The 12,673-nt window shown below is 35.5% G+C and overlaps 1 protein-coding gene across 1 annotated transcript in view; it reads right to left on the bottom strand.

The window, feature by feature from the left end:
- The window catches only part of PTH2R (parathyroid hormone 2 receptor), an 87,561-nt gene that overhangs the window by 38,071 nt on the left and 36,817 nt on the right, over window positions 1–12,673 (bottom strand). Inside the window, exons 5-7 of the mRNA XM_034655080.1 lie at window positions 8,000–8,097; window positions 3,656–3,845; window positions 2,311–2,464 (exon numbers count right to left, since the gene is read on the bottom strand). Of these exons, the coding sequence (XP_034510971.1) occupies window positions 2,311–2,464; window positions 3,656–3,845; window positions 8,000–8,097 (442 nt within the window). The remainder of the gene's footprint in view (window positions 1–2,310; window positions 2,465–3,655; window positions 3,846–7,999; window positions 8,098–12,673) is intronic.

Here is a 12,673-nt window from a genome sequence, read left to right as displayed (position 1 = left end):
AAAAAAAAAAAAAAGTAAACTTCATTATAACCTGCAGCCCATTGACAAACTTGAGGCAGGCAGAATTTGACATTCCTCCAGGAACTCCCAACTGTCTTAACATTAATACCTTGCTAGAGGAAAAAAACAACCTTAACTTGAAAATAGCTAGGACCCCATGATCCTGTAAGTCTTTTTTAGCATATGAAAATCCTTTTGGAAACTTCCTTTGTCTTTACCTCCCCCAACTCCAAAGTATATAATCAACTTCTCCTCACAATCCCAGAACAGCTCTTTCTGCCAAAGGGGTCTTGTCCCTGAACTTTAATAAACGCACCTTTTTGCACCGAAAAATGTCTCAAGAATTCTTTCCTGACCATCCACTCAGGAACCCTACTTCGATCACATCAATTGCGACCAAGTGAGAGTTCTAGGGGAGTTGGCTATCAAACCAGTAAGTCCATAGAGAAAAAAAGAATTTATTATGTATGACCCGTGCTGTAGAAATCCAAAATATAAAATGTAACTCAGACAAATGTGTACATTCGTTGTTGAATATTCTATCAACACCTTTACCAACTTCTAATAATTATGTTGGTATACAAATAAAATTTTGATTTGAAGGCAAACTACCAAAAACTATTCAGGAAATTCCCAAAGTATCCTAAAAAATAAAATATGTGTTTTTTTTGTTTTTGTTTTTTAGCAACTGCTAGTCAAAGGGAGAGCTTTAAAACAGACAAACTGCCTTCAGAAATAAAACTTTATTTACAATAATCATTTCATAATAAATGAAATGTAATAGTAAATAGACCCTTTGTCTTCTCAAAGGTTACTCATTAGCTAGCAGGAAATTCAATATTCCCTACTTCACATTTTCAAATGTTAAAAAAACAATATTAAGGACAAGCAAAGAAATATTCTTATTCTGGAGGAGAAAAAAAAAGCCCTTCAAATTTAATCTTGAGCGGCTCAGTTAATTTTTTTCTTATGTTGAGCACCTTACAATATGGATATTAAAATAACAACGGAGATCTGCAATTGTTAACCATGAGTCTTCTTCATTGTAACCACTTTCAATTTCTCTTGCATTTGAACAAGTAACATACTTTTCCCCCTGTTATGCTGAGTTAGTGCCTAGCCCGGTATAGTGCTGAGAAGGCAATTTTGGAATGTGAGCTAAATATCCTTTTTTTTTTTAATTACTCATGCAGAAAGTAATTTGAATTATTTCCTTCCAAAAGACACAGTAAGTCTACATAATTAGTTTATAATTTATATGATTAAACGCAGTCAAGATGGTCTCATAAATTCCTTTCTGGTATTCTCATCATATATCCTAAAAATGCAAATCAACAATTCATCACTACAGCTTAGAAATTAAAAAATCAAAATATTTAGGATGAAATTATTGCTAAGTCAGGACATTGACATAAGACATGAGCATAGCAGTTCTAAATGTGCATGGTTAACAATGTGTTCTTTTATATTTCCACCAAGAATTCTCTCAAGAATCGGACGTAAGAACACTAACTGTAGGTTAAAGGTGAAAAGTTTGTTACCACTGGGAGGATTTTAGGCTTGATCTTAATAACCTTCTCCAATGAACAATGGAAGAGAAAGAAGGAGGTATAAAGGTAAGGTGGAGAGAGATTTCAGGAAAATGGCTGAAAGTATGCTAACGATAGGTGATACAGGAAAATGTTGGGGTTTGGAACAGTCAAGAAAGAATTCTTGAGATGTCTTAGGTGCAAAAAGGTGGTTTTATTGAAGCATGGGGACAGGACCCAGGGGCAGAAAGAGCTGCACTCAGGTTGTGATGGGCGTCTAATTGTATACTTTCAAGTTGGGAAAGGATTAATGCTAGCATAAGTCCCTAAGGAATTTTGGAAACAAGGTTTCCAGGACCCTAGGGGACCAGCTAGTGTTAAGAAAAGGTCATTTATTACCTTTTAGTAAAAACTCAGTCCTGAGACTCTTCGGATGTATAACAATGGGCCATATGCTTGGAAGATTATTGCTAACACGTGTCTTATGGGATAGAGATAAAGGAAGTTTCCAAAGGAATTTTTATATGTTAAAGAAGACTTACAGGATCCTGGAGGTCAGCATAATGTTCAGCTAAGACTGCCTTTTGCCCTTAGCAAAGTGTCAACATTGAAGCAGCTTGAGTTCCTAGAGGAATGTCACTCTGCCTGTTTCAAGGACTTGTCAAGGGGCTCTAAGTAGTAAGGAAGTTTAATTTTTTCTTTTGCCTCTGTTTCCCACATCAATAGGTTTAACAGAAATCCATAATCCAGTTTAAAGGGAAAAGAGATATAAATACCTTACCCCAGCCTATCAAGATGAAGCCCCACAGGTATTTGGTGTCCGAAAAGAATGCCACAAAGATTAGATTATGCAGGTAGAGACCTTCCACCAAGATCCAATAGTAATTTGTAGCCAAGAAGTAAATGAACATCACAACAGCAATCTTGCACCCAATCTGTTACAAATAAACCAGAATTGCATCATATTAGAACTCTTAATTATACTACATGCAACATCAGACCATGAAAAAGTAGTTCTGTATTTCTTTTTTATGATCTGTTTCCTGTATATTGGAAACCCAAGACGGTTGAATGAGACCAGAACAAAGTTATTTTAAGACAGCATCTCTAAGACTATGGGCTCGATTCTACTTGCTAAAATAAGATTTTTTCTTTTAGAAGTTGTCAAAAAATCACTTTTCCTTAATTTTTCCTGTTTATGAAAATAATACTTGATCATCAGAGAAAATTAGGAAAGTACAGAAAAGCAAAAAGAAGAAATATTAGCCATTATTCTACCATGATTTTATTTTATTCTCGTCTTTTTTATGCCCCAAAAGTCAATGGCTAAAATAATAAGCATTTACTACGTCTTACGAACCTATGCATTGGCTAGGTGATTCTGCTGATGTGGGCCAGCCTCCGCTAATCTCGCCTAGGCTCACGCACAGAGTGCGACCCTTCATTGGCACACTACCACTTCCACTTCATTCTATTGGATAAAACAAGTCACAAAAACCAGCCCAGAATCAGAATCAGCAGGGACTACAAAGTTACAGGGCAAAGGCCAAAGCCACAGAAAGGGCATGAATTCATACCATCGAGACATATAATCTATTATAGTTAATTCCCAGATATAGTGCATCAGTGACCTAATTAACTGAATTATTGAGTGATTCTATTTACAAAATAACACCAGGACAATTCAGAGCAGAATCAAGTACCTTGGAATCTTATATTGGAACAAGTCTGAATCTACAATAAAGAAAGTAAATGTCACGGTCTTTTAAATAACACACTTCTCGTTTAGCAAGTGGGCTTTTTACTTTTGAACATGGTAAGCCATGACAGCTAGTATGAGCCATACATCGAATATACTCCAGTCATGTGATTTTTGAAGTTTCCATTCCAAAATGTTCTTACAGAAAGAGCTCAAGACTTTTAATAGTCTAAGATGGTGAGTAATTAGGCATAAAGCTTAAGGAAGAATTGAGGCAGTAAACATCATTATATAAATTGGTCATCTATCTTGGTTAATTCAGAGATTATGTAAGTCAAAACAAGTTAATATTGAGTGGACTGTAAAATTTTACCTGTCTGTGATGCTGTAGGGATCAGTAATGAGAGAAAATGGTGAAAACACTTACATATTGTGATTTGTCCACAGAAGGCATCTCTATGGAACTTTGCAGGTCATCCTGCGTCAACAGGGACTGCAGCTCCTTTACTCCTATGTGAGCATGGACCACTTTGTCCTTGACAAAGATGCTTACAGCTCTCAGCATGAAAGACACAAACAAGTGCATGTGGATATAGTTCCTAGTGCAGTGCAATCGTCTATGGAGAGAAAATATTCAGTCTTTAGATTTGGACGAAATTAGACATAGGGAAAGAAAATACATATGAGTCCATACTCCTCCAAAAAGAAGAAAATATAGCAAGCCTGAACAAAAACAGAAACCCATGATTTCCAATTGAAACAACTGGGATTAAGAACTAAAATGTAACTTTTTGAGAAATAATTTCAAATTTAACCTGATCTACTACCATGTTTACCCCTATTTTGCAGAGTTAACTATTATGCTTTATTATACTAAACCATTATACTAAACTATTTATTAAAGTAATAAATGACTACTGGAGAACCATTTTGAAAAGGAGTAGGTATTATTAAAAGTGGGGCTTTCAGGGGCACCTGGGTGGCCTAGTAAGTTAAGCGTCTGCCATCAGCTCAGGTCATGATCCCAGAGTCCTAGGATCAAGTCCCACATCGGACTGCCTGCTTGGTGGGGAGTCTGCTTCTCCCTCTCCCCCGCTCCTGCTCTCTCTCTCTCTCTCTCACTCACTCCCTCTCAAATAAATAAATAAAATCTTTTTAAAAAATGGAAAAAATGGAGCTTTCACATTTTCAACACATACTCTACAAGGAAAAGTAAAATATTTTGATAACATTACACAACTTTATGTCCTAGTAATGTTAAAGAGTAAACAAATTTACTTTAACATAAAAAGCTTTGGGTTTATAAAACAACCTTAGACACAAGTTAAGTCATAACATACTTAGGAGTAGATACAGTATTACTAATTTCCCATACAAAAAGCTAACTCCAAAAGAGACCTTTTCTTAAGTTTGATGGAAAGAAACACTAAGAAAGGGTTGTAGAATCTGGCCCAGCTCTACAATTGCTTGACTGCAAGACAGTACAACTTTCCTATACAATGATCACCCTATTACTACTTCTCTTCCAGGAAGGACAAAGTACACAAGTGTAAGAGAGTAAGAAAATTTTTAATCCAATAATATATTTTCACATTTCATAATATAACAGGGGTAGGCCAACTGAGAATGAGCTAAATTTAGACATTTTGGAAATACTATTTTGTTAATATATTGTCCATTAAGCCCAGACAGTCCTCCTCATTGATCAGCTCCTTTTGGGGAGTGTCTTCACAGCTGAGTGGGATTTGACCAGATAGTTTATCAGGTATCTGTGGAAATTATTGACTGCGAATAGTGCCATCACATATGTAAACAGGTATTGATTTTTAGAAGACTCAACACTATTGACTACCCTAATAAAAAATTTTGTTTTGTGAAACAAGTTTCTGAAATTTTTGTGTAACATTGTCCTATACTAATTATATAAAAAGTATTATATAGAAAGAATTTGTTAAATAGAATGATAAATTACTATGTAAGTTGAAGAATTACTACTTAGTGATTTGTATCCTCCTGAAATGTTATGTGGCTTTTTTTCTCATAAATATTCATCTATTATGCTGAACAACTGGAGCCACACTTAGTATAATGGAATAAAGCCTGGATAGGAATTAGAAGATGAAGGTTCTGGGGCGCCTGGGTGGCACAGCGGTTAAGCGTCTGCCTTCGGCTCAGGGCGTGATCCCGGCGTTATGGGATCGAAGCCCCACATCAGGCTCCTCCGCTATGAGCCTGCTTCTTCCTCTCCCACTCCCCCAGCTTGTGTTCCCTCTCTCGCTGGCTGTCTCTATCTCTGTCAAATAAATAAATAAATCTTTAAAAAAAAAAAAAAAAAAAAAGAATATGAAGGTTCTGTTTCCAGCCATACCACCTATGACCTTGTGACCTTGGATACTGAACTTCGGTTTCTCAGTCTGTAAAATAAGATAATACTGCCAAACCAATTTCACAAGGCTGTTTTGAGGAGCCCCTCCATAATTTCACAAATCTGTGTTCCCCTTCTACTTTAAAAACTTCATCAGCTCCTTATTCTCTGCCCTTACAAGATAAAATTCAAAGCCTTTGACAAAGACCAGCAAAACCCAGTGCCACAAAATCTAGTTTCTTCCTAGTCATTCCCGTATGGCCACTCCACCCTATGCATCATATGCTGCATTTGCATGGGACTGTTTTATGTTCCCAGAGTCTACCCTGTTCCCTCTAGCCTCTGAGTTTTGCACATTCTGTTCCCATCATATGCAATATACTGAATTCCTTCTCATCATTGCAGTATAAGTTCACATGTCAGTATGTTCTGGGAAGTCTCTCTTATCTAGTCAGTTTTAGCCTCTTTGGTGTTCCCAAAACCCTTTAGGATTTGGGAATTATAATATTAACAATGTTTTATTTGATAATCATTTAATGAGTCAGTCTCTCATATATACTGCTTTTCTAGGCTGTAACATATCTTAACTTGTCCCCCATCAACACTTAAAAGAGTCTATCATATGGTAAAGAAAAACGCTTGTTGTGTAGACAGACTAGTGAATCAATAAAGAAAAAGTTTTGGAAATACAAACTATATTGCCATAAGATGAGTAATTGTTTTAGGAGAAGTAGTTGGAATATTAAACTAGTCATTTATTTATTAATTCAACAAATATTTATTAAGCACCACTATATATCAAGTACATTACAACCACGAAGAATGCTACAATGAGAAAAAAATGCTCTCATGTGGCTTTACGTTCTAGAGGGAGAGATAAAAGATAAAAAGAAAAGAAAAAAATAAATAAAATAAAAAGATAAGTAAAACATCAGATAGTACATTAGACAGTGATAAAAGAGAAAAACAGCAGAAAATAGGTACAAGAAGTTTCGAGGAAGAGGGGATTGTAAGATGATCGGAAATAAAACATAAAACATTTTGTTTTTTAAATATGTCATCTACCCTCATTTCTTTTCCCATGCATAATTTAGCACTGCATTCTTAAAATTGTATTGTCTTAATTAATATACCTCAAGACCTTCCATTTCTATCCTCAAGCCACTGCCCTTGGCCAGGCCACCATCTTCCTGTCCTGAGTTACTCTAACAGCCTCCTCCAAATGGGCTTCCTAACGTGCTTCCCACCAACTCACACCACACCTTACAAATGACCTTTCATGTCACTCTTCTGCTTAAAATCCTTCAATGGCTCCTCATCACTCTTAGGGTAAAGTTCAAATTTCTTCATATAACCTACAGGTCTCAGAACATTCTCAATCCTGCTTACCTCTCCAGTCTCACTGCCCATCCCTCATCTGCACCAAAACTCTGAATTCTCAAATATTCCATGCTTTTGATCTAAACTTGGGTTTGGAATTCTGTCCCCCAGGGTTCTCTTTGGGTTAAATCTTATTTACAGTCATGCATCTTTTGAGATCTCACTTCACCCCTTGTCTGCCTTCCCAGTTACCACACCGCACCTGAATCCTACCACTTCTCACACTGCACACGAATTGTTTTCTCTGCTACATGTATCACAAACCAGCCACAAGCATCATGAGTACACATCGCCCGTACCTGTTGTGCACCGCTTTATCTCAACGTTGGTGCTCCAAATTTTGTACTGATTTATTTTATTTTATTCTATTTTATTTTAATTTTTTTTTATTATATTATGTTAGTCACCATACAGTACATCCCCGGTTTCCGATGTAAAGTTCGATGATTCATTAGTTGCATATAACACCCAGTGCACCATGCAATACGTGCCCTCCTTACTACCCATCACTGGATTTACATTAAATGGAATTGAATTGGGCAAAAGTTTTAGTGGATAAAAAATAAACCATAACAGAAGCAATAAATATGACTTCTTTAGATACAATATCAGATCATTTGGGAAATTATTTAAAATGAATTTCTTTCCAATGGCACCAAAATCATTCGGGAAAAATGAAGTCTTTGCATCATGAACGAAAATGTTTGTGGCTCATTCTGCTCTGCTCTGCAACACTTCACAAACAAATTCACTGTAGTGCAGATCTCTCGGCTTAATGGTTTCATGCTGCTTTGATGTTTTTAAAGTTTTGGGTTTTTTTTAGTTTTTAAACAACAACAATAAAAACCTTGAATTTCCTTCATGATATATAAATTTTCAAAGCCAAATACTATTATAACACGAGGCTGAATTCAAAAATTTGTGCTGGGAAAAGTATTTGGCCAGAAATTGTGAGACCTCTGTGTCTTCTATGCATAGGACACAGAACCTGTCCCTTCACGGAGAAAGGGATTGGGAATCACTCACCTGAAGTAACCAATGATGAGAATAGCCACAGCCAAGGAACCGAAGGAGACAGAGTACCCAATTGTGTACATGACATAGAGGCGTTCAAAGAATTCTTGCTGAAGGGGAAGAGATTTAATTAGAAAAATAGCTTTTCACAAGTAGATGTGGATAAACTTACAAATCATGCTTCTTCCTGTTTAGAGACAGACGGGCAGTGTGTTATCACATTTATATAACATAGAGTATTCATCTGGCCTTTCTTTGATTTCCTAAATTCAAGTCCGAGGGTTGTTTTTTGGGTTTATATTAAGATTTAATTTATTTATTTGAGACAGTGAGAGAGAGGGGGTCACGAGCAGGGGGAAGGGCACAGGGAGAAGCAGACTCCCCACTGAGCAGCGAGCCCGATGCAGGACACCATCCCAGGACCCTGAGATTGTGACCTGAGCTGAAGGCAGACGCTTAACCGAATGAGCCTCCCAGAAACCCCTCAAGTCAGAGTTAAAGATGTAATAATAATAATAATCGGCATTTCTTGCTTAAGTGAGGTCAAATTAAATGTTGCCATATTTACTTTGTGAATTTTTGTGCTGTCCATTTTAATTAATTGGAATTGTATACATAACGTTATAGTTGAAGTAAACAAAACAAGTATTACAGGGCTATTGTTAAGAGGAAACAATTAAAAACAATATGTAGTTTTTGGAATATTATTTCTAGTTTTCCTTAAGTTTTTTATTGAGCTGTAATTTACATGAAATAAAATGTACAGATCTTAAGTGAGCACTTTGATGGGCTTTGACAAGCCACGTTTGCTGTGCACCTTGCCAACCAAAAAACCACCCACCACTCACTCACAGGTAACTACTGTTCCAATTTCTGTCATCACAAATTGGCATCATCTGTTCACGTACTTCTTGTACTTTTGTCTGTTCTTAGACTTCCTAGAATTAGTATATACTTAGTATGCACTCTTTTTGTCAACATACTGTATTTGATATTCACCAATATTGTTGCATGAATCAATGGTCCATTCTTTGTAATTTTTAAAAATAATTATAAATTCACAAGAACTGAAAAAGATAGTAAAAAAAAGTCCCATTTATCCTTCACCCAGTATTCTCCAATGGTTACATCTTATCATAATTATACTAAAATATCAGAGGCAGAAATTTGATATGGTGCAATTTGTGTGTTTATAGTTCTGTGTCATCTTATCACATATGTAAATTTTTATAACTGACACTGCAATCGAGATACAGAACCATTGTATTCCACCTTGAAGCCTGCCTTGTGCTGTCCTTTAAAGTCACTCGTAGACCCCTCTTTCCCAGCATCCCCGACACCTAGCAACCATTGCTCTGTTTTTTACCTCTATAATTTTGCCATTCATAAGTGTTACAGAAATGGAATCATATAATATGTGACCTTTTGAGATTGGCTTTTTTCACTCACAATAATGACCTCAAGAGCCATTCAAGCTGTTGTATAGATCAAGTTTGTTCTTTTTTATTGCTGAATACTATTGCATAGTATGTATGTAACCTATGTATACATAAAATGTTTCAAACTTTGTAGACAGCATACCTTTGGGTCATGTCTTTTAATAGATTTTTCAATCTCTGTTAATTGGTATAATTAGATAATTTTTTAAATGTAATATTAATATGTTAAGGCTAAGTCCATCATTTTATTTTTTTTATTTTCTGTTGTTCTGTTTTTCATTTCTCTGTTTTATTTTTCTTGCCAACCTGTAGGTTACTTGAACATTTTGTAGAATTCCATTTTGATGTCCCTTTTTGTTTAGTGCTTTTGGTGGTGGTTCTAGGTATTATATTGTACAGCTTAATGTGGAGCCTTTGACTACTGAATGTTTACTTTCCTTCTTTTCTAATTAAGCTATAATTAAGCATATAATTAAGCTATAGTCTAATCAATCATATAATAAGCTATAAATCTCGGGGCGCCTGGGTGGCGCAGTCATTGAGCGTCTGCCTTCGGCTCAGGGTGTGATCCCGGAGTTCCGGGATCGAGTCCCACATCAGGCTCCTCGGTTGGGAGCCTGCTTCTTCCTCTCCCTCTCCCCTGCTGTGTTCCCTCTCTCACTGGCTGTCTCTATCTCTAATAAATAAAAAAAAATCTTTAAAAAAAATAAGCTATAAATCTCCTTCTAAGCTCTGCCTTTGTTGTTTCTCCAATCTTTTTTTAAATATTCAGCTTTCATAGTTCAGTTTAAACTTTTGCCGTGGGTCACAAATTTTCCAACAATTTGTGAATTGTCCACGTATTTTATTTTAATTGATTTTCAGTTAATTCCTTTGTGGTCAGAAAATACACTCTGTATGATTTTAATCTTGAGATTTATTGACTCTTGTTTATAGTCCGGTATATGTTCAATCTTGAAGAAACTTTGGTGTATAATTTAAAAGAATGTGAATTTTGTAGTGTTTGGTGATTGTATTCTATAAATGGCATTTTCATCAAATTGTGTGAAAGATATCCTATGGAAGTTTTCATCTCATTGTTTTACCAATTATTGAGAGTTATTTTGATAAATTCCAACATGGTGGGATTTGACCATGTCTCCCTTTTGCTTTGACAATGTTTGCTTTATGCAGTATGAAGCTCCTACATGCAGGCACATTTAGGATCATTATCTCTTCCCCGTAAATGGATTCTTTTACCATTCTATGTCCCTCCACCTTAGTAATACTCTGTCTTCCAGCCTACCTAGCCACACCAACTTTCTCATGCTTCGGGTGTGCACGGCATTAGAACTCATCCACCCTTTTAATTTTAAACAAGTATTACAGGGCTATTGTTAATTTTAAACAAGTATTACAGGGCTATTGTTTAATTTTAAACAAGTATTACAGGGCTATTACCTTCACATTTATCTGTATCTTTATATTTAGAGCACATTTCTTGCAGACAGTATATACTTCAGTCATACATTTATTACCCATTCTGTCTTTTAAGTGACTGTTTAGTTCATTTACATTAAACACAATCATTGCTCTGGTTGGGCTTAAATATAACACATTGGTATTGGCATTCTAGATGTCCTATCTTTGTTCCTCTGTACCTACTACCTTACCTTTTATTTGGGGGGTGGTGTCAATCAAGTATTTCTTAATATTTCACTGGTGTTATTTTTTAGCAATCATGCATCCTGAGCTTATCAGAGCCTCCACTTAAATAATATTGAACTATTTCACAAACTACATAAAAGTTTACAAATTTATACTCAATTTTGCTGCCCAGCCCTTGCCCTTTTAGATTTTGTCTACATAACTTATAAACCTTAATAAGAGACTATTATGTTTGCTTTAAGCAGTCAATAGACTTTTAAATGAATTATAGATAAAGATACAAAGATACAAGTGTGGTAATAAATAAGGTAAGAATATAGTTTTGTTTATTATTTTAGTCTGTCACTTTTATCTATCTATCTATACCCATTCTGGTCCTCCTCATTCCTTCCTACCTATCCCTGTTCCCATCTAGCATATTTCTCTGACCTAGAGAACCTACTGGAACATTTCCTATACTGAAGGTATGATGAAGATGAGTTCTCTCATATATTTTCTGTCTGAAAAGTGTCATTATTTTACCTTTATATTTATGCATATTATTACCTTAAAGATGTCATCCCATTATATTTCAGCCTCCATTCTTTCCTGACTAAAAGGTAGGCATCTTTTTTATTGCTGTTCCCTAATATGCCCTTTTTCTCTGTCCACTTTTAAGTTTTCTTTTTACTGTGATTTACAGCACTTTAACTATGATGTATTTAAGTATGATTTTATTTTAGTTTGTCCTGCCTTGGGTATGATAAATTTCTGGAATGTATGGGTTGATTTATTTCATCAATTTAGAAAATTCTTGGTCATTGTCTCCTCAAATATTTAATTCTCTCTCTTTACCTCTAATTTCACAGGTTAGACAATTATATGTTGTCTCACAAGTCTCAGATGCTTCTGTTATTTTAATTTTTTTTTCTCCTAATGCTTCAATTGGAAAATTTCTATTGACCTCTCATTAAGGGCATTAATCTTTTATCATGCTGTATCCAGTATGCTGTTGAGCATATCAAATGAATTCTTTATTTTTGAATTGAATATTTCAATTTTAGAATTTCCTTTTGGTATTTTTTTAAGCTTTTATTGCTCTGATTTCCCCATCTGTTTTATGTACCTTTTTCACCAAATCATCTAACATATTTATAACAGTTATTATTAAGCACTTATCTGTAAATTCTAATATCTGGATCATCTGGTTTTTTCTGCTCTTATTTTTACTCCAGATTTTGGGTCCCTGCCTTGGAATTTCATATCACATTCCAGGCCCTGTAAGTGAAAAAATAATAGAGACTAAAGTATATGATGTCAACTGCCTGAAAAGGCAGGCCTTTTCCTCCGTCAGGCTTCTTGGGTAGGGAAGCTGCATTACCCTGTTGTTAAACTAAGCTGAGCTTTGTTGTAGTTTTTGTTTTATGTTTTTGGTGATCCTTTTATCCTGGTTTTAGGTTTTGAGAGCCGAATCAAGACTCCTTCAACCGACCTCGAGATCTTAGCGCTAGCAGCCTCAAGTGGCCATTATACGGATTTTAGTCCACCTGACGTTTTCCAAGCCGTAGAACTTTTGCTGTATATGAACCATCCATCAGTTTTCTGAGTTGCTAGAGATTCT

This window comes from Ailuropoda melanoleuca, chromosome 2, assembly GCF_002007445.2.
Source record: "Ailuropoda melanoleuca isolate Jingjing chromosome 2, ASM200744v2, whole genome shotgun sequence".
NCBI lineage: Eukaryota > Metazoa > Chordata > Mammalia > Carnivora > Ursidae > Ailuropoda > Ailuropoda melanoleuca.
The sequence above is the reverse complement of the archived record's forward strand: the minus strand, read 5'-3'. Positions and strand labels throughout refer to the sequence as shown.